Source organism: Ursus arctos, unplaced genomic scaffold (genome assembly GCF_023065955.2).
Source record: "Ursus arctos isolate Adak ecotype North America unplaced genomic scaffold, UrsArc2.0 scaffold_36, whole genome shotgun sequence".
NCBI classification, from domain to species: Eukaryota; Metazoa; Chordata; class Mammalia; order Carnivora; family Ursidae; genus Ursus; species Ursus arctos.
Window position 1 is genome coordinate 24,694,976 of NW_026623050.1, and position 21,508 is coordinate 24,716,483.

Below are 21,508 nucleotides of genomic sequence, written 5' to 3' on the forward strand. Positions count from 1 at the left end.
GATGTCCACTAGGGATGGGCCGGGGGGTGGAGGGGCAAACTTGCTCACCCAGGTTCAGGAAAGCATTTTCCAGGTCTCCTTTGACCTCCTTCTTGATGCTCTCCAGCATATCATAAGGGCTGTAGCTCTTGTACCTTTCAAATACTAAGGAAAAGCAAAAAGTAATTACTATAACAGAGCCGCTAATCAAAGCTATCAATGATCACTCACATGGTTAGGCACCATGGTAAAAATAACTAAACAACTGAGGATGACCAGAGCATCTTAGAGAGTTAGGGGCCATCATGGCGGACCAGAGCTGACACGGCACCGGCTGGCTTGGGTGAGCTGTACCGGGCACCTGCTCTGAATGGCACTGCCTGGGCCACGTATTTTGACCATCTTTAACTCTGAGAGGAACCTATTCTATTTGAAAGCAATGAGAAACAGCATCTAACACCCAGGCAAGTCCATTACTTCAACAAATATGGCAAGATAAAATGATCCTGGATGGGGGGGGGGCAGCAAGCTAAAGCATCAAATGTGGAAAATATTTAGGAAGAGGAAGGATCCAAAATGGAAGAGAAGGGCAAATGGATTTGGTGATGGAAAATGGATAAAAGAGAGTGAACTTATTCTGGCAGACCCGTGCCCCCACACAGATAACCAGCAAGCCTGGCTGAGAGGACCATCCCTAGGCTCTAAGACCTCTTCAGTATAGAACCCACCTTTCTGGAGGTGACACACACTCCGCTCGGTCATGATGCTGATCCACTTGGGCACATCAGTTCCTTTCCTCTTCACTCCAGCGTCATAGAGATCCTACAAGCACGACCAGCAAGAAAGTTGACTACCCGATCCGGGGGAAGGTCATACAAAATGTCATGCAAAACACTCAAAACCCATACACTGAAAATGCCAGATGAGAAAGGATGATTGCGCTGAAGACACAGGCAAAAGTGTTGTATTTAAGTCAAGAGTCTTAATCGAGAGCAGTCTTCCTTAGGCACAAACACAGCATGAGACTGGACTGTTTGTGAGGTGTGTACTCCCCTCGAATGCCAAAGGAAGAGCCAAGAGCTTCTATTCTTAAACAGGACAAGCAAATGTTCATTAGCACATCCAGCCCTCCTTCCTTTGGTACTTTTGACAGCAAATAAGCTAAAGGTTGTCTGCTGAAGACAGCTCAGATCAGGTACCATACGCACATTTCTTAGAGACTCAGGAAGTCTCGTTTTTAGCGTCTGGAAAATTTAGGGGCTATAAGTAATGCTAAGAATGGTAGGGAGGGAGGGAGGAAGACTTATACAAGGATAAGATACTCATTCAGTGGCCACCCACTATCTAGGAGTTGTAAACCCTAACTTCTATTACTTTTTTTAAAACGCTTCTCCACCTCCTGCTAAAAGTGCTGTGTGAAAACATACTGAATTTTACTTTATTTTATTTTTTAAAGATTTTACTTATTTACTGAGAGAGAGAGAGAGAGAGGGAAAGCAGGGAGGAGCAGAAGGAGAGGGAGGAGAGAGAATCTCAAGCAAGACTCCATGCCGAGCACGGAGCCCAACTCATGGGGCTGATCTCACAACCTGAGATCATGACCTGAGCTGAAACCAAGAGTCAGACGCTTAACCAACTGAGCCACCCAGGTGCCCCGAAACATACGGAATTTTAAAACTAAAATGAATTTAAATTAATTTCATTCTGTAGCTCTTATAAAATGCTTTGAGATAGTTGTCGACTGTCTGGGAAAGGCACGCAGTTCATAGCGATCTGAATCAGGTTAACAAACAGTTCTTGGTGATTATGGGACTAGAACCGGCAAAAGTGCTATTCAACTGGAAAAGAAGGGTCTCTGCTACTCTCCCCTCTCCCTCACCACGAAGGGCATGTTGCGTCTTCTTCCACTCAGCCATGCTGTTTACTTTAGCAAATGCACACCAGTGCACACAGCCTGATCACACCCTACACAACCTGGTACTTCCATACAAGCAAAGCCTAAATAAGCATATGCCAATCAGCTGCTGATTCCATATTAACAACAGCCTCAAGAGGGAATATCTTACAATAACTACTAAGCCCAGGAAGCGAAATGAGCCCACAAATTCTTTGACATTCCTCCCTTCCAAAAGTGGCACCTGCTTCCTTTGGAACTGATCATAGGCAACACATAGGGACTCGCTTCTAATGAAGAGTATGATGGAAGTGACACTGTGAGAGGCACCTGGGTGGCTCAGTCGGTTAAGAGCCTGCCTTTGGCTCAGGCCATGATCCCAGGGTCCTGAGATCGAGCCCCACCTTGGGCTCCCAGCTCAGTGGGGAGCCTGCTTCTCCCTCCCCCTTTGCCTGCCACTCCTCTTGCTTGTGCTCTCTCTCCCTCTCTCTCTGTCAGATAAATAAATAAAATCTTAAAAAAAAAAAAAAGAAGTGACATTGCGACTTCCGAGATTAGGTGATAACAAGCATTTGGCTTCCTCCTTGCTTTCTCTTTTACATCTTTTCCTCACTCTGAGGAAAGCCAGCTGCCATGTTCCGAGGACACTCAAGCAAACCCTCAGAGAGACCCAGGTGGAGAAATACCAGGGCTCCTGCCCACAGTCCCGTGGCCGGGTGATCTTGAAAGCAGATCCTCCTGACACTGTCAGGCTCTCAGATGATGCAGCCCTGGTCAGTATTTTGCCCCCAGCCCCATGAGAGGTCCTGAGCTAGAAGCACCCAGCTAAGCCACTCTCCACAGAAACAGAGATGTAAGTGTGGTTGTTTTAAGCCACTAATTTTGGAGGTACGTTGTTACACAGGACCGAGAACTACTGTACAGACCATCTAGAGACTTGCTAGAAAACAGAAACTCAAGCCAGAAGCTTGGCACTTACCCGGGCATCTTGGTCAATCAGTTCATAATCAATGACAGAGCCGTCCTCTGCTCTTCTACCCTACAGAGGAAAGCAAAAGTAAGAACATCAAACAGGTTTCTCTGTGCATTTTGATGTTGAAAATTTTAATTTCTCTCCAACTCACATAAACCATTATTTGGTTTCTGGAACACACACACACTTAAAAGTGTTCTTCACTTTGAAGTCTAGATAAGACCAAGGTTTGGTAAAATAACTGAGGCAGTGAAGGGGGGGGTTGTGCTTCACCACCATCAATGCCCTCCTGGGACAAGCACTTTCTAGAATTCCCTCTGCCTTCAGAAAAAGCGCCAATGATATTCAGTTCCTTCCCTCAGAGAGCTTACCACCCAGATGGAAACATAAGCATGGAACAAAAGGTAAAACAACACCGTGATCCATGGCTTATGAAGACATAAAATGCAGAAGAAGGGAGCCATCTGTCAGTATGGTCAGCAAAGTCTGCGGACAACAGGGTAGGGATGAGGCGAACGCTGAGGCCTGGGTCAGTGAGGCTAGTAAAGAGGAGGAGGAGGAAGCCATTCCCCACGGGAGGACCAGCACAGGGAGAGGCTGAGCACGCCACAGGTCAGCGAGGTGCTGTGCAGAGAGAATGGAAGGCAGGCAGGAAGGAATCCTCGAAGGAAGATGAAGTGAGGGAGGGGCAGGGTCTAGGGGCAGTTAGAGTCTGGACTTGATGTAGCAGAAATGGGTTTTGATCAAGGGAGTGAATTAGTGAAAGTGGACTCCAGAAAGATGGGTGGTTGGTGGGACGCAGGGTGAGGAGCTGGCGGGGAGGGCTGGAAGGAGTTGTTACAGTAACGGAGATGTGAGTGGGCAGGAGGCAGCATACCAATCAATCATTTGTCATTAAGGCTCCTGGAGAAAATAATTTCTCTTCCCTCCCCTTTCACATAGGCCTTAAATTGCACACTGGTCAGGATTCGGACTCAGAACAAACAAAGACCTCCTCTCCAGCAGAGGACTACCTGGGCAAACCCTCTCCTGAGAAGTGAGAGCAGAAAGAATGAAAGAAAAACAAGAGGGTTACTTCCCACCAGGTCCTGTGTGGCCATAGAGGCAAAGTGACCTTCCCCAAGTCATGTGGTGAGGGCTGGCACATAAGCCAGGCCAGGACTTGAGAGCTGCCTATTCCTCCTCTGGCCCCAAAGTCCACTTGACCATGCGGTTTCCCAGGATAAGAAATCCTATTATACAAAAATGACAACTCTGCAGTGACAGTGCAAACCCCCTGTCAGAAATGCAGCTGGAATTTCTGAGGCAGGCACAGAGGATCGAGTTAACTTGCTCCCAGGCATAAAATGAGGTATGGGACTTGCCCCGGGAGGAAACAAGGACAAAGAAATAAACAAACCGGAAACCAACCTTTGCAAGGGCAACCATCAGCTTGCGGAAGTCACCAGATGTGTCAGAAACGATGTCCTTCTCCAGATCAGTCTTGTACACTTGGAAAACAACACATCTGGTTTTATACTTCCTGCCTGTGCAGCCAGCCACCCACCCACTGCAACTGCCCCCACCCCACTAAGCCTCTGAAGCAGAAACAGCTGTGGCAGCATGGATGTATCCACCCAAATGAGGGCAGATGGTCCATGATTTATTTTATGATTTTTAGCCTCATAAAATCAGAGCCAAATGTTATTATCAGTGACAGGAGATGGACAGGGCTGGATCAAACCAGGCATCCTCAAGCCCACCTTTGATCAGTGACCTCTTTTGTAGCTAAAATACTGTTTCCCAAACTTCTTGACTATGAAAACTCACTTTGAACATGAAAAAATTTGGAAGGCTACATACATACACACACACACACACACACACACCCCAATTGTGCTTTGCTAGCCACTAAATGAGAAAATGCACGATGGCAAAAACTAGTAAGAATTAAAGAGTGCTTCTGAATGAACGTGTATTTTATTATTCAAAATAGCTTCGACATTGAAACCTAGTAACAGATACACATGTAAGCTGCATCATTGATTCTACCCCCAGCCTCCTATAGTGCTCGGTGCACACGGATTCACATGCCTCTTGCAATAATTATCCACAATCCAGAGTTGGGAACTTCTTAAGTAGAGACTGGAAAGCACCCAATACATTAAATCCATGTACAATGCTTTCTACTCCTCCCATCGGACCCTTTAAAAAAAAAATTGTTTTCCATCATTTCCCTCCTGCCTATCCTTTTATAAAAGTCCTAGTGGAATGCAATTACCAAAACAGGCCACAAAAAGGTGGAGAAGAGGGGCTTGGACCATGGCAAACACCTGGATGGCCCAGACAGCACTTCTGCATAGGTAATCTGGGCATCCTGCCCCCAACAGTAGTCCAGGGAACCATGATGATGTTACAGAAATTGGGCTGAGAAGCTGCATCAAAGAGCTAGGGCTACTCACTTTCTTTGTAGACTCTGTTAATTTCCTGAAGCTCTTGGTTGGTCCTTGAGCAGATGATCTCAATGAGGGAGTCCTCATCAGTCCCCAGCCCCTGGGAACCAGGCAAGAGACATCAGCAGAGAAAGTCCTCTTGGCCATTAGCCTACATCTCTGATCTCAATCAAGTAAACTGCAAACCTGGATTGGGTCAGTTAGCAAGCTCCTTTCTACATTCCTACTGGGGGGATCTGTACCATATTCCTCAGCACAAAGTAATGTTACTTTCTATTTCTTTAAAAAACGCTTCACCAGAATAAGAGATGGGATAAGTGGTGTATCTGAGCTCAACCGTATCAACAGAGTTGCCTTTTGGTGATGGGTTTACAAAATGAGTAACTTTTTCTTCTTCCTATTTTTCTTTATTTTTCAAATTATTTTAATAGATGGGAAAAGTTTCTTTATTAAATAATTCTGCTCAGTAATTTAAATAAAGGAATATAGAGAGTTTGTTGTCCTTTGCAGCCAGCATCATTGGACTGGAATAAGCCTTTTACCAGGGAAAGGTACAGATAAGATAAAATTTTTAGCTTCACCTCTTTGAAATGTAAAATCGGGTTAATGTTAAAAATTTCATTCTTGTACTTCCATTTTTGCTTGATTACTATGCACTCTTCGGGCATTTTAGGGAAGCAAAAGGAAATAATGAAGTGCCAAATAAACCTAGACACCAACACTTTATTAAGGAATAAGAATTTGATGGGTGATATATTCAAATTTAATACATACACTTTTGAACGTGCCAGATAGCTTGAAAGGACCCACTGAAACATGTATTTCAAAGCTGGCTTCATGATCAAAGTCAAGATTTAATAATCAGGATTCTCTAATACTTGTCTTTCCGAATATGGAAATACCACTTTGAACTAAGTAGAATTACAACTGTTTAAAATGTAAATCAATTATAAGGTGTTAATACAATAAGAAACTTACTTATCCACATGAAAAGTGTGTCAGCTATTAATTAGACTTATTAGAGTTTATACGCCCCTGAAAAGTGGTTTGTATAATATAAGCGAAACTTCGGGTCAATGGTTAATTTTGAATTTTATTCTTAATCTAATCTATGAGCCAATGCCTCTTCTTCCAGAGTTTTTGACCACGATACGTAGAGGTTCCAGCACAGCCAAGCTTTCTTCCTATGTGAGCAAAAGGTCTACACAACATTCTAACACACGTTACAGAGTGACCACTCAGTGTCTTCAAATATTTTAGGGGGAGGTTTTCAATCTTGAGATGATAGAAATTTAGTCTAAAAATAACTCATGCATTGGAAGAAATGCTGCATCCTGACCCTGCTGAGATGTAAAACACCTGTGGCAACAGAAGATGTTTTGTTCCACTGCTGATATACCGGTGTTAACATCTGAGGATTCTAACAGTATTTTTATCTCTGTATTCAGAGGTGACCTTGACAATTTCCAAAACTTGGCCCAGGCTTCCCACAGATTGTCCACAATTCCTATCACAAGGGCAACTTCTACTGAAACATATGGCCAATACTGCCACTGGTATTGCCCGAAGTCAAAACAGATTTTTTTTCAAAAACCGCAGTTCAGTTAATGTCACTTCAAGCTTTATGGATTTCAGAAGGGTACTCAAGTGTGATAGCTAATGGAAGAGCTGGCACAAGGTCAAAGATTTAGTACTCAAAGCACCTTTCATTAGCCCCAGTTACAGAGATTACAGTGGAGAATGACAGCTCGAGGAGGTCCATTTCAAGTCACTAATACCTAGTAATAGATACTAGTAAAATCGCACCCATCACAACTAAATAGATTTTTGACGAAAGTAAAATAAACTGATCTGAAGTGATGATGGCCAGAAGAAACCTAGGACAGGCTGACTCACCCAGGACTCCAAAAAACCCAAGATTTGGTTTTCAGGAGTGTCCTTTTTATCAAGCAGGATCATTAAATGTTGCTGAAATTTTCATCATTCGTCATTTTACCTTCTCTGCAATATAGCCTACTTAGGAAACTCAGAGTCAGTCCACTCAAATGAACTGAGCACAGCTTGGGCTAGGCTGGAGAACTGAAGGAGATTCCCCAACAAATCCTGCGGCAGCCCTGAGCTATCAAGTCCTGGGCAATGGAAATGCCTGGTGTGCGGAGCTGCCTCACTCCCGAGGTGCTCTCTGGGGAGAGATGACATGAACCGTGACATCAGCTCTGGTGACAGGCTTACAGCTTGGTCTCTTCATAATTCAGAAACAGGAGCATCGCAGAAAATGCACTTGGACTTCGAATAAAAAAAGAGAATCATAGCTTTCCCCCTTACACTGGAGGCTTTACCCAGTTTTATCAGCAGAGGGCAGTATCAGATTATTCAAAGTATTTCAGGCACATACTATATAAAAGGGGTTATGTTTTGCTGTAAAATACATTTATGCTTATGCATCTATCACATTTATATAATACTTGATGTTTTAGGTACACATAGAATTCAGGGAGTTTCTAACCTGGAATTTCTACTATGTAATGTAATCTAAAATTCCAAATAAGTTTGCAAAAACAAAAAACAAACAAAAGAGATAACCTGTGCTATAATACTTAGAACAAAACACAGGTACCAATCACAATCTGAAACCACCCATTATATATATGTACTGTAATGCCCTGATTTGCCTGAATTTGAATTATACAGTGGGACTGACAGGAGAAAGTCAGAAGAAGAAACACCCAAGAGAATATGAGCAGAATTTGCAAGCTTCACTTGACAAAAGCTATGAGTTTTACTTTTGCCTTAATATCATAACAAATCTTTTTTTAAGGAGGAAGTGTAATCAAGGAAGTAGTTTTTCCAAATGGTATTCCAATTGCCCAGGTGCCAAGCAGTAGCAGCTGGGTAACTGACTTCCCAGCATCATGAAATTTCTTTACAGTCTTAAAAAGAGTAATTGAAATATTTTTGGTACAAATCCTGAGACTTATAGCTTCAGTTCATTAGAAAAAAAAATGGTTCCAAATGAGAATTCAACAAAACTGAAAATCACCTAATTATACCCAGAGAGCTGTAATTCACAAATATTAATGGCGGATTTGACAGAGATTGCATCCCACACATGTTTACCTTCATGGAGGCTTTCAGCTCAGAAGCATCATACTGAGCAGGTGTTTTCAATAGGCCCAAAATCACGGTCTCCAGGTGGCCGGACAAGGCTGACTTCAGTGCTGATGCAAGTTCCTTCAGAAAAACAGGCAAGAATATGGGAAACGTGGTTGGTAACCAATATTCCCTTTAAAACTGGTGAATAAAACAAAAGTGGGATGTGTTTGGAAAACGGACTGTGATTCCTTGACCACTCTGGGATCGCAGACCCAGCTGTCTCCACTGCATTCCCTTCAACAGACACCGATGTCACAAACCACAAGATCAGACTTTGCTGACAAAATCCCTTAACATCCAGGCTGACAGAGCCATCTTCTCCCAGTCGTTACAAAGAAACCAGGGCAGAATGCAATTCCTCAGAAAGCTAGGAGTGTTGAGGGCGCTTTATAACACACTTGCAAGTGATAAGCACTCATGGAAGATAGGGCACTTTCCAAGGGCAAGGCCTCTGCTAAGAAGGAGGTGGTTAGAGTAAAAGACGTTGGTGCAGCTGTGCCGGAGGTGATTCCTAAAAGTCTCCGGAGGAACCAGAAGACCCACCATGGGTAGAAGTGGGATCACGAAGTTTCCTATACAGAACACTTCATCTAAGACTGAGAGAACATCTATTTGTCCATATCAAATCGGGACAGAGTTGACAGTGATGGGAGCCTGAAGGTCCCCCCCCATTCACGCCTTGGCTTCCCTGCTCTGTACTATTTTTTAAAGTTTCTACTGTCACGACATTGATTTTTAAGTCAGTGGTCTGAGTCAGCACCCATGTATGCAGACAAATACCCCAATTCAATGTGTCTTTTTACAGCCACTGAAACTGGCGATTAAACTCCCTGCACATCATGAGCACTAAGTGATGCCTGAACTCTCCCGCTGCAATTATTTTCCTTTCTTTTCACTTCTTCCCTCCTATTCTCTCCCTTCTTTCTTTCTCTCCTGCTTGCCTGCAGCATGTCATGGCATGTATAATGGTTAGCTCCTAGAAGTATGTGCAGGTGCCAGGGGGTGATGTGCAGTCTGCTTCGGGGAGAATCTTCTCAGATCATTCCTAGGTGGTGAGAACTCGGATGGATCTTGGACAACACCTGGCCCAGCCCTTCCACCACCTACTCTCTTCTGATTCCCAGTGTCCTAGTAACACACACACACTTAGAAAAGGACTTGAAAAGCAACACCTTCCAATTATAGCACCAGTTTTCCAATTTGGAAATTTGAGGTTAGGTAATTCCAAACTTAGCCTACCCTTGACACCCCTCTACCCATTCTCTGTTCAAACCTCAAATCTCATCTGAGTACGTACTGACATCTTCCACTTCTATTATAAACTCCTATCAGCGTTCAACTTCCTGCTTCTCATAATGTCTAGTACAGGGCTTTGCATGTAACAGAAACCCCAGAAATGTTTGATAAATAAAACATTACCATTCTTTATATGGAGAAATTTGGCATCTGCTTGAAGGTGAAAAAAACAAAGACCAATCCTCTTCCTCAGCTCCTCTCCACTTCTATTAGCTTTGCCTATGCTGTTCAAGGCTCATGAAAGAGGCAGCCTCAGTCCATACCCCAACATACTCTCTAATACAGGGCTTTCTCCTTGATTATGCAAACAACTCATTCAAAACACTAATGTTCTGCTTCCAAAATCCTCAGAAATGATCTCAAGTAATTATGTATCTTTCTATACATGATGACAATTTTCCTTAGCCCAAGATTGAGAGACATCAAGAATCAGTAGGACAGGGGCACCTGGGTGGCTCAGTCGGCTGAGCATCCGACTCTTGACTTCGGCTCTGGTCATGATCTCAGGGTCGTGAGACTGTGTCCCATGTCAGGCTCTGTGCTAGGCATGGAGCCTGCTTAAGATTCTCTCTTTCCCTCTCCCTCTCTCTTTGCCCCTCCCCCCACTCTCTCCCTCTCTTAAAAAAAAAAAGAAGAAGAAGAAGAATCAGTAGGACAGTAAGCTGTCCCCAACACACACAAAGCCTGTGTGGTCAATGAACCCTATCATGATTCTGGTAATATCTTCCATCCAACAGAGTATGTGAGGGCTCTGTTCTCCATCTATCTAATTTGAAATCAAGATCCAGGCTTCTCTGTTTCTGTGTACACTTATGTGTACACACCCAAGTGTGTTCCAACACCCCACTCTGTAAGTGACAAATGAAGGAGCAACTAGAGGCACACTATCCAAAGAAGTGAACCTTCTGCTCCAACCGGAACTCAGCCCTACCAGGTCCCAGATCCTTTTAGAAACTGTAGAAATAAAATATTCCCCTCTATGCCTCACTACAAAAGATTATGTAAGTCTAGTTGGAAAAAGAATTTTAATGCACGCAAGATGATAGAAGCCAGATTCTTCCCTATTTATGTCCTTTCCAACTGTTTGAGTAGGTGGGGGTGGGAGCCAGAGCAGGGCTTGACCCGCAACTCTCAGAACCCCAGTGGTCATGTCAACCCCAAGAAAAGAAATGTCTTTTCCAGAATCCTTCCAGCTCACCTCCACTGTGGCTACGAGTGAAAGCCGTTAAGTCAAACAGAAGCTGCAGGAAGCCACGCTTACTGCACTGTCCAAGAATAAATCAAAAGCTTTTAATAGCAAGAAGTTAAAAATAAAGCATCCCGTCCTTAAAAATAAAATTTCCTAACACTGCAACAAAATAAAGGATGAACAAATGCTGGGTTGTTCCTTAACCACTAGTGCACAAGTAAGGGAAAAAGCGCACAAAGACTCTTTAAATAGCGGGAGCATGGCATGTTGAAGATAGCCTAGTAGACCAAATGAACTACTAAGCCCATTTGCAGCAAAGCTCTTAAGAATTCAAGTATATATATTTTTTAAGAGTGAGGAGAGCCTATCAGGATCAATACTAACTAAAGGCTAGTGTCCTAAGATTAAATTAGAAACATCTTATCAAGAGCTAGCAGAAGTCATAAACATGAAATAAGTTGCTACATGTAAAGAACTACATGCCTGGCACAAAGCAAGCATTCTAGAAATGATACATGCTGTTGTTGATGTTCCCTAGTCCCCTCTAACTTTCTGTTCCCAGCCGTGCTCCCTCCACATCCTCTGGATGGAGGAGGGCATGGTCTTTATGGATGAACTCCAAGCACTCCAGGGATCATAAGTGTGTGAGTGATGACTCTTACAAGGATACCCAAGAGTTCTAGAAGGCTCTTGCCACGATGAGCCAGAATCCATTAAGAGAAAAAGCAATAGCTAAGGAAATGAAATTCAACAAGGAATGCCCTCCACCCCTGAAACTGCTTGTACCTTTTTGGTTCTTCTCTGGTAGGCGAAGGCAATATCTTGTCTCTGTTCATTGCTGCGGTTGGTCAAAATGTTGACAATGGTGACCTCATCCACACCTAGAGAAATACAAGTTGGGAGTAGTTATCACCCATGTGCTCTAGTCCTTTGGGCTCACACTGAGGTTTTTAAGTAGTTTTTCAAATTGAAATTTATACACTGTTTTCCAAACTGCAATGCCAGGACATCGAGTGTTGTCAGTGCCCTCTACCAAACGCGTTTACCCAATTTTTATCCTGACAGCTGCAAACCTCAAGCCTAAATTGACCTTTTGAATACCGGCATTTAAAAAAACTATTTTACTCATAAATTGGTTTCTGGAATCAACCGTAGGAGGTGTGTTTGTGGGGCTTTGGCAGTCAGATGGAACAACAAAGATTTAGGAGGACTTTAAATGAAGGTCCCCAAATTGCCATTTAACTGGGGATTTAATAGACAGTAACTGTGAACTGAATTAATAGAGACAATTATTTATATTTATTGCAGGATTACGGCTATATAAGCAGCTAGGTATAATTTCTATAATTATAGAAACTGTCATGACAAATGAGTCAGATTTAATATGGCAGTAGTATTTTAATAGCATAATTGATTAATACAATCATACTTATTGAAGACTAAATTGTTTTTTAAGGAAAATAAATGTTCCACTGCTTTTAATCTTCAATAGGCAATTTTAATAATCAATTTTATAACTTTATTAAAAAGAGTAAGTGTTTTAATCTAAATTAAATCTAAATTGGGAGTTTTGAAGTGCCACCAAAATATTTTAGTACCTATTTTAATTGGAACATGTGTATTTACAAAGATAAGCAATGCCTTCTTGTATCTGAAAGTTTCCAATTTTATATCAGAAATACTCCTAAAATGCCGCTTAACTAAAGAAAGCCTGATTTTAAGAATTCAGAAAGTAAAAGGTCTCCCTCCTAACCGGTTATCAACTTTGTTCAATAAAAGGAAGAGTCTTCGCCATAACTGGATAGGTAACTCTTGGGTGAGAGTGAGAGGAGCTAAGCCCACAAGGTCACATGTGAATGGCAAACAGCCTAGCTTAAAGGAAATCAGGAGAGTCCCAAAAGCAACAGAAATGTCAGAACTGTAATGCTCTGAGGCAGAGGCAATGAGCAAATTGACAAAGAAGGTACCCTCAACTCACAAGCATGTTACATCAAAATGCACAAAGTTAGATTTTCTGGGTATAAAAATAAGTAACATTTATTTCTGTGTTTATATACTCATTTCAGAGTGAGTTCAAACCCGTACGTTAATCACGTAAGTGCAGCACCTACAACTTTAGCTCTAATTTTTAGAGCACCAATGTCGACAGAGAAATACAATTCCTATACATGAGATTCAGTTGCAAAGATGCTTCTTTCAGCATTATATATAGAATCAAAAAATTAAAGGAAAAAAAAGCCCCTATGTCCAATAAGAGGCTGATTAAGTAAACGTTCTTCTGTCCATGTAATAGGATACTATAGCCATTTAAAATGACGGCATAAAATATTAATTGACATGGAAAAATGTATAATATACTGTTAAGTAAAGAAAAAACAGGTGGCAAAGCAGTATATACAGTATAACCCAATTTTTGTAAAATGTAAAGAAAATATCTAGAAGACTATACCAACATTTTAATAGTGATCATGTGAGTGGTAGGATTACGGACACCGTAAGGTTTTCTTTCTTTTGATCATACTTTCAAAGTTCACCTTAAAGCCATAAAAAGAGTTCTTTACACACACTGAATGACATGCAGTCATTGGTCTAGAATCAACTAGTGACTTCACCTCGAGAGAATCCCGGCACGGTTCTAAATATTTTAATTAGAATAAAACAGAATATGCATAATAATTACAACATCTATACAATTCTCCTTGGTTTCTGAAACATCCTAACACAGACTACCTTATTATTCTTCAAAATTACCCAGTAAGGATAGGTATTCATTGTCTTCCTAGTTCACAGATGGAGAAGCGGAAGTTCAGAAAGATTGCAACTACCGCATGTGTAAACATCGGCCCGTTTGGGTCTGTTTCTACATTTGCACTTGAACAATGACCTCCAGTTCTGCTTCCACGGAACACTAACAGATACAATCCTGCAAGCCCACCCACACATGTGTTCTCTCTCTCTCTTTCAATATTCTATGGCTCTAACTTCATGTTAGGAAAAACCATTGCTCATAAATGTGTTTTTGGTTTACACTTAACTTTCTTCCTCAAGGGGCTACTGGGTGGCTCAGTCAGTTAAGCATCTGCCTTCAGCTCAGGTCACGATCTCAGGGTCCTGGGATTGAGCCCCCTGTCAGGGCTCCCTGCTTAGCGGGAAGTCTGCTTCTCTCTCTCCCTCTGCCCCTCCCCGGGGTCATGTTTTCTCTCTGTCTGTCTGTCTCTCTCTCTCCCTCCCACAAATACGTAAATAACATCTTTAAAAAAAACAAAAAAAACTTTCTTCCTCAAATCTGAAAATGCCAGAAAACAACAAAATCAATCATATCCTCAAATCTCAACTCTTCTGAAAGCAATTTTGGAGCTGCTGACCTGAACACATACCAACAACACTGACCCATAAAAATAATTCTCCCTTGGAAACAAACACAAAGTTTATGTTTGTGTCAAAATGTGATCGCAAGCCCACCTGAATTAGAATCACATGAAGCACTTATTAAACACACAGTCCCTTGGGCCACACCTCAGCTCTACTGATTAAAGGCTCCTTAGAACTTTGGACCAAAGAAGTAGCATTTCAACCTCATTCTGCACTGAAGAATCACCAATAGAGATGGATAAGCATGAGGAACGCAAAGATCTTTGGAAATCTGCTGACGTAGAAGACTTTTAGTCTCTTGCTACCAACTGCTTCTGGGAGGTGCAGGGTCGGCTACAATTTCAGGAACAGAAATGCTTACCTTTGTCCAAATAAACCAGATAAGAAAAAACACCTGACGAGTTCACTGCACTAACTGCAGCGTGGTCCCACGCTCTTAGTAAAACAGCCTTTTGCCTTTCTGTTCACAGCAGCTAAGCGTCCAGCCAACAGAGTCAGAATTCAATCCAATTATTGGAAATCCCCATAAAGAGCCCGAGTGGTTAACCTGAATCTCGCGTAGGTGGCAGCAACTATGACAGTCCGAAGGAATCTAAACGTATTTTACCTAAATTATTTACCAAGCCAATAGCCTGCTGAGCGGCAGCATCCAACATGCTGGGACCCTTACAAGGGAACAATCTGATCCATTACACAAATGCTAACGCCAGCAACTACAGAGAAACGGAGCTGTTTCTGCAAGTGGATGCCCCTCCCCCTTCTAAGAACCCCACCTACAGAAGCTGTTTCTCCCAGACCATTGTCTGCAAGTTTCAAATTGAACTCGAAAGGGGCGGGGGGAGGGGGGTGAAATCATGGAGCTCGGGATCAATTGCCTAGTCAAAGCCACTTAAAGCATGTCCTGTGTCGGAACACCAGAATACACATTTCTGCCAGTGGGATTTAACATCTTATCTTCAGAACACTGCTGCTTCCTCTCAACCTGCTATCATCATTGGTGAGGCAGTTTATTCCTGTGGAAAACAGCCCAGCACAGGTTGAAGCTTCAAGGGTCATCCGGTTACTCACCACGTCTGCCCAGGACGAGGCTAGAAGGATGACGACTGAGCGCTCAGCCACCTATGTCAGCACAATCATCGTCAACAGCGCACAGCAAGTGCCAGGACACCGGGAAAGCTTTAAATTTAATGAATTTAACACAGGTGCAGATGCCCGGGAGATGAGGCTCTGCCCCTCTGGATTTACACATTCAGATCTCTTTTGTTCGGTGCAGAAGGAAGCTTCTGCTGGGCAGAAGGGGCCCGAGGGGCTAAAAGGAACTGGGCGGGCAGGGCAAGAGCATAAAGAAAAAAGCAACAAACCTGAATAATATTTTTTCCCATCCCATTCCTAGTGTGCTTCGTGTGGAAAGTCAAAGTAATCTACGCAAAGGCTCACAAAGGGAAACAGTGACGCGGGCAGGGGATCCTACAGAATGGGTGAGAACACAGCAAATTCTGTGTTCCAGGCAGATTTTTTTAATTTCTTTTCAAAACTGATAGAAGTTGAAATGTTCAAGATTGGGAAGGAATGAAGACACAAATTTATTTGGCTCCTGATGGGAAACAACACAGAAAATGTCATAAGCATTCCTTCCTTTCATGAAAATGGCCAGCGAATCTCATCAGCTACCTACAAAAATGTTTCCAACAACACTCTTAGGCTGGGGCCTCCGAGAGGTCAGTCGCTGTTCTGAATGGCAGTCAGCATGCTGCTTCGGGAGAAGACTTTCAAGTCACTTCGACCAACTGCTCCTGTGAGGTGCAGGGTCGACTACAATTTCAGGGAAAGAAATGCTAACCTTTGTCCAAATAACCCAGGTAAGAAAGAACACCGGAGGAGCTCACGGAACTGCAACACTTCTGCCAAGCGATACCACAGGGAGGCGCCGCTGACAGCAGGGCTCAGGCAGAAAACTCTGGGGTCATGGGGCCCTTAAACCATCTACGTATTTTTCAAACATAAAGAACACTTGCAGTCTGAAGTAATGGTCAACTCCAAAATCATAAAATCAGCCTCCTGGAGTTTCCTCCTCCTCTCTGCGGGTGGAAACCCCAAGTCAGCTCCACATCTGGCATTCCATGGAAAATGTGTCTTGATTGTCCATGGCAAGGAACCAAGAGGCCATTCTGAACAGGATGCTGACTCACGCCTGCCAAGACACACTGACTGCACAAAGAAAATGGATTTCATTTTGTTTGATGAAGGCTCAGGAGGCCCTCAGGGTGTGGCTGACTGGTCAAAAAAAAAAAAAAAAGATTCCTGATCTAGATGATGGGAAAATGCCTCAGCTTAGATTACTGGGGCTATGAGTATCAAACCTCAGAAGAAATCGTCTCTGCAGCACGAAGGTCAGCGGCAGTCCACAGAGAGAGGAGATCCATGGGTGTGGACATGTGGACCTATCTTGTCTATTATAATAGCGTCAGCCACTCGCTTGAATACCTACTATGTGCCAGGCATTTACTCAGTGCTTCACACAACTCTACCATGTAATTTTCACCACATCTGTAAGAGGTGGGTGTTACTGTCATCCCCATTTTACCCACAAGGAAACAAATGCCCATAGAAGGCAGGGACATGCCCAAGGTCACACAAGCAAGTCACTTGCAGAGCTGGGACTCCAACCAGGATTCAAGACCCAGGCTCACTGCACTGGGCTAACCCGCTTCCTGTTACAGAAACGTATCCAAAATCTAAAAATAAGGTCAGAGGAAGACAGCGTGGTGTGGCTAGCAGGGCCTCCCAGCGTGGCTAACAGGGCCATCCAAGACCGCCTCTCCAGGGTGTGTTCTCACTCACCTCGCTACTCCCTACTGTCGGGCATGAGCTCTGTGCGGTTACACGTTAACTCGGAGATTATGGTCCAAAGGTTATGGCTTCAGTGCCCTGTAGGACATTAACGGTCTTGTGTCCAGCCCAGCAATCTTATCCCAACACTTCCCTCAGTGCCTATTAACACCCAGTCTTTCAAATGTCCCTCTGAACTAGTGTTATCTCCTTTGAGTTAAATAAATGTTTGACATGTGTCCATCCCATATCTCTAGGAGTCATGTTGGTACCTTTCTGAAATTATAGAAATTATACTTTGATACTTCTTCATACCACACTCTTCCAAATAGTTCCTAAAAAGGATTTGGGACAGTAACATGTCCATACATCTATAGAACTGGACTTACTTACTATTTAGTACATATAAACATATGCACATTTAATAATCTATAGATAATGATTTGCCACCCACTAACAGTGCATGGCCACTGAAGAGATATCCCAACTGAGGTTTTTTCAACAAAAAGAGCTAGAAACTCTCTTCCAGGGATAGTCATTAATAACATGGTGAGACAAGGGCAGCCCCTCCCAACAAGGCTAATATGCCAACAAGCCATCTGTCTACTCGAAGTGACTTCAGGAACAGAGAAGCACACACACACACACACAGTTGTCCAAAGTATCCTTCCCACCATCAGCCACAGTGCTGCCTGGCCTGGGATTCCTGCTCTTGCAGTCAGTCACTCCTTGGGATCACTCAGCAGCTGTGAGCACTCTGTGTCCAGAGGGTCCCACCAGGAGCTGGACATTCACATGGGGGACAGACGTAAAGGGGAGGCATGCAGATCAGTGGCAGGGACACGTGCTTCAGAAATTATGTGGGGCTCAGAACTGTACTGTCTGGGCACATTAGTTACTTCTCTGTGCCTCAGTTTCTCACTCCGTAAAACAGATCATGAGAACATTTAGGGGGATGCAGAAAGGATGGACTGAGTTAATGACCCAGAACGTGTCTACTACCTTCTCCACACTCAGCTTCTCTGTTGCAGGCCTCGCTCTTGTTTGTATTTGGTTTTGGGTCAATGAAAATAGAGGGCAATGGGGGTAGGGGTACACTTATGCCATTAGCACACATTAGATTCTAGTCTGGTTTCAGGATAACCTGTGGCAGGTGCCTGAGAGATGAGAGGGAAAACAAACACTGCATGGGGTGGGGGTGGGGGGCTGGGGAGCCCAGCACCACTCCCAAGACAGGCAGAGAGCGGGTGTAGTCCTGGCTCATGCGAAGTGTGGTTTAGCTAAGTGCCTAAGAACATTTGGGCCCAAAATCAAATTTCTTCTGCTTCCATTCGGCTCTGATCTCACCTCTGTTGAGTCCCTTAGAAGGGATTTCGGTGCCCTCTATCTGGCAACTCGGTTGTATACGTCAATCATCTAGAACCCTGTCTGCCTTCCATGCATAATTACAGTTCTGAAATATTCCATAGGACCAGCAGGAAAACACAAAGTAGGCCAGCATCCAAAATTCAAACCAAACCAAATTGTAAATGCAGGCTGACATGCAAAACGCGAGCCCCATTGTGCCCTGCTACTCCGTTAGCCTCATGAGACAGAAAATTTTAAAATCTGAACAGATGCAGGGAACCAGCACCCCCACCCTTAACTCCACTGATAGTGAAGAAGTTAATATCCACTGCCATCGCACTGCTGACACCAGAAAAGAGTCTGGTTACTACACCCAGTGTCCCTGGGTGGCAGCGAGAGTCGGATTTCCTCAGGGGAAAGAGGTAACAGTTTCTACAAAAAAAAGAAGAAGAAGGAGCCGAGAGGCAGGCAATAAAAGCTAATGCCTACCATTAGAAGGGCACCAGGGACTCCCTCACTCATGTCTTCTAGGCTTCTTGGCGCAGGTTTGGCATCTATATACCCATGTAGGCAAAGATCATTTTGAAGAAAATCAGAGAATCTGTGCTCGGAGTAAAGGTGGCCGTGACTCAGCACTGGTCCCTCTTTGTTCCCAGCAGTGCTGTAAGACGAGAACTCGGTCGAAAGTAAACTTGATCACAAAGGGAAAGGCCTCAGTGAAGAGAAGGTTCCCCTCCTCCTGTTCCCGTCCAGGAGGATGGGAAGGCCTGGGCTGTGTGAGCCACAGGGACCTTTCTTACAATTACACTGTCCCTGAGTCTGGGCCCTCCCCTCCGACCCCTCCAGTTAGGAGAGAAGCCACCTTTCAGAGCCAGTCTGCCTCCTGGCATCTTCAGGAGAATATATTCCTAACTGCTGTCTCAGCTGAATGAATATTCCTCCAGGTGTGCAGGTGAAACCAAAAATACACGTCCTGGCCTGCTTTCCATCGGCATGGGACGTTCATATTTTTGGCCGTGCTGGAAAACATGGTTCCATTTTAAAAGTATAAGAAAAAAATAAGTGCAAAAACTTGCTGCAGTTATGCTTCTCTCTACTCGTGCTTATGAGAAGGGGGAAAAAAAATCACCCGCTTTTGCATCCCTTCCGGAGAACACAAATACTGCTAAAATCAAAACTGGCAATAATAATAGGGCAACTCATTTCCCTCCCCTTCTAGAGAGAGAGAGAGACCAAAGCTGTACCAGTCTATTGGCACTTACACTAACTCTGGGGTTGTGCTGCTTCTAATTACAATCTATTTTATGTAGTCTGGATTCATCCTTTTCTAATTTAGCTGACTTTCCTTTCTAGTTATTTGGACCCATATGGTAAACCATTCACAGCTGTGTTGTACACTCCACAGTATATATTTAACCCAAGGCCAATCTAGACCAAGAGACTCCTACAGATTTAAGTCTCAGAAACCTCTTGTTAATTAAGCAATATTACTACTTTTGCACGGCTTTATTCAGTTTCTAACTAGACATAAATTAAGGTAAGTAATTGCACAGTCTACCTCAAGCCAGAGCATACACAAAACCGCCCTGCATTCGGGTTAGGTAACATACTCAAGAAATACTGAGATCCCTTCAAACCAAAAACAAAGGCGACTTCTGAGTGTGAGTTAAATTCATTTTGTGAAAACAGATCAAAGCTCACCAGGGGACTGTTCTCCTTTCTGGCTTCTGCCCAGATTCTGGAGCTGTCCCTCCGCTGCCTCATCTCACCAGCCCCGTGTCCCCCTTCTCTGCACTCACCTTGTGGGGTCTGGGATCTGCGTACATGTGACTACCATTTAAATATAGGTTAAATATTTACTCTTTCACACAGTCTCAGGGGCTGTGTAAATAAGATTAAAGAAGTTTCATGAAATAAAGGAACTCACATTCTGGGGGGAGAAAGAAATCTGTACATAAAAAACTACAACACAGTGTGACAAGAGCTGTAAACGACTTGTGTGAAGTATCCGAGACACAGACCAAGGAATAATCGATTCTGCCTCCTTCTCAGAGAAAGCGCGGAGAAGAGGCTGTGTACGGGGCTCACTCTGAGAGGTGAGGGGGAACCGCTCGGTGTTAGCAGTGGGCTAACACTCCCACCAGATGGGGGCTGCACACTCCTGTCAGAGTAAAGGCTCCAGATAGCCTAGAGATGAAGCTAGAGAGAGAATCTGCAATGGATGAAGCAAGGAGACCCACGAAGAGGACAGAAGCCATGCAGCCCAGGTGACAGAGGATACGGCTGAGGGGAAGAAGGAGTCATATCTGCTTCCGGTCCTCATGACAGGTCCAGATCTCACCCAGTTCTGCCCCTCCTTCTAATCCCCACCCCTGCCCGCCCCGGCCAGGCCTGCTCCGGTTTACCATCCTTTATTTCACAGCAACGGAAGGACCCTCCAGACTTGCTCCCAGCTCTCCTTCCTGAGAGCACTCAGGCCAAAGGGAAGTCCGTGGTCAGTGGAACAAAGCAGGTAATGACCAGAAAGCTCTATACGGGGCACGTGCTTGCACGTGTCCTGGGCGACTCTATCTAGGAGGGGGAGGCCCACATAGTCATCTTTTCTGGTCTTTGGCCTTTGTTTCTATCAGCATTCGAGATGTACCCTTTGTTTTCCTTGATGTCAAGGAAACAGCAATTAGGGAGCCCTGTGTTCTTCCGTAAAGGGCCTGAGGCCGGAGTGGGGTGAAGGTGTGGGCACAAGCTTCTTAATTACACGGAAGGTAGAAGGCGTTTTAAATGGGAAGCTAAAATATTAATCAGCTCATTTTTAAAAGTGGTGTGAGTTATCTACAAATCTCAAGAGGAAGAGGAAAGGGACAAAGGGATATTACTTTCCCAGCGACTGACTTCATTTTTGTTTGTAATTAAGTTTATTGCCTTCCATTTGTGAAGTTGATACACGTCATCACAGAAAATTTGGAAAACACAGAACACACTGAAAGCACAAGAAAGGAAAAGAACCAGTTCTGCAACTGACAATGTTAAGGTAAATGCATGTTAAA

The 21,508-nt window shown here is 43.7% G+C and overlaps 1 protein-coding gene across 6 annotated transcripts in view; it reads right to left on the reverse strand.

The window, feature by feature from the left end:
* The window catches only part of ANXA2 (annexin A2), a 43,282-nt gene that overhangs the window by 3,603 nt on the left and 18,171 nt on the right, over nucleotides 1–21,508 (reverse strand). For all 6 annotated transcript variants that reach the window (XM_057306237.1, XM_057306233.1, XM_026518604.4 and 3 more), the window contains exons 4-10: nucleotides 11,703–11,797; nucleotides 8,396–8,509; nucleotides 5,288–5,378; nucleotides 4,257–4,336; nucleotides 2,853–2,912; nucleotides 708–801; nucleotides 49–144 (exon numbers count right to left, since the gene is read on the reverse strand). In XM_057306237.1, the coding sequence (XP_057162220.1) occupies nucleotides 49–144; nucleotides 708–801; nucleotides 2,853–2,912; nucleotides 4,257–4,336; nucleotides 5,288–5,378; nucleotides 8,396–8,509; nucleotides 11,703–11,797 (630 nt within the window). The remainder of the gene's footprint in view (nucleotides 1–48; nucleotides 145–707; nucleotides 802–2,852; nucleotides 2,913–4,256; nucleotides 4,337–5,287; nucleotides 5,379–8,395; nucleotides 8,510–11,702; nucleotides 11,798–21,508) is intronic.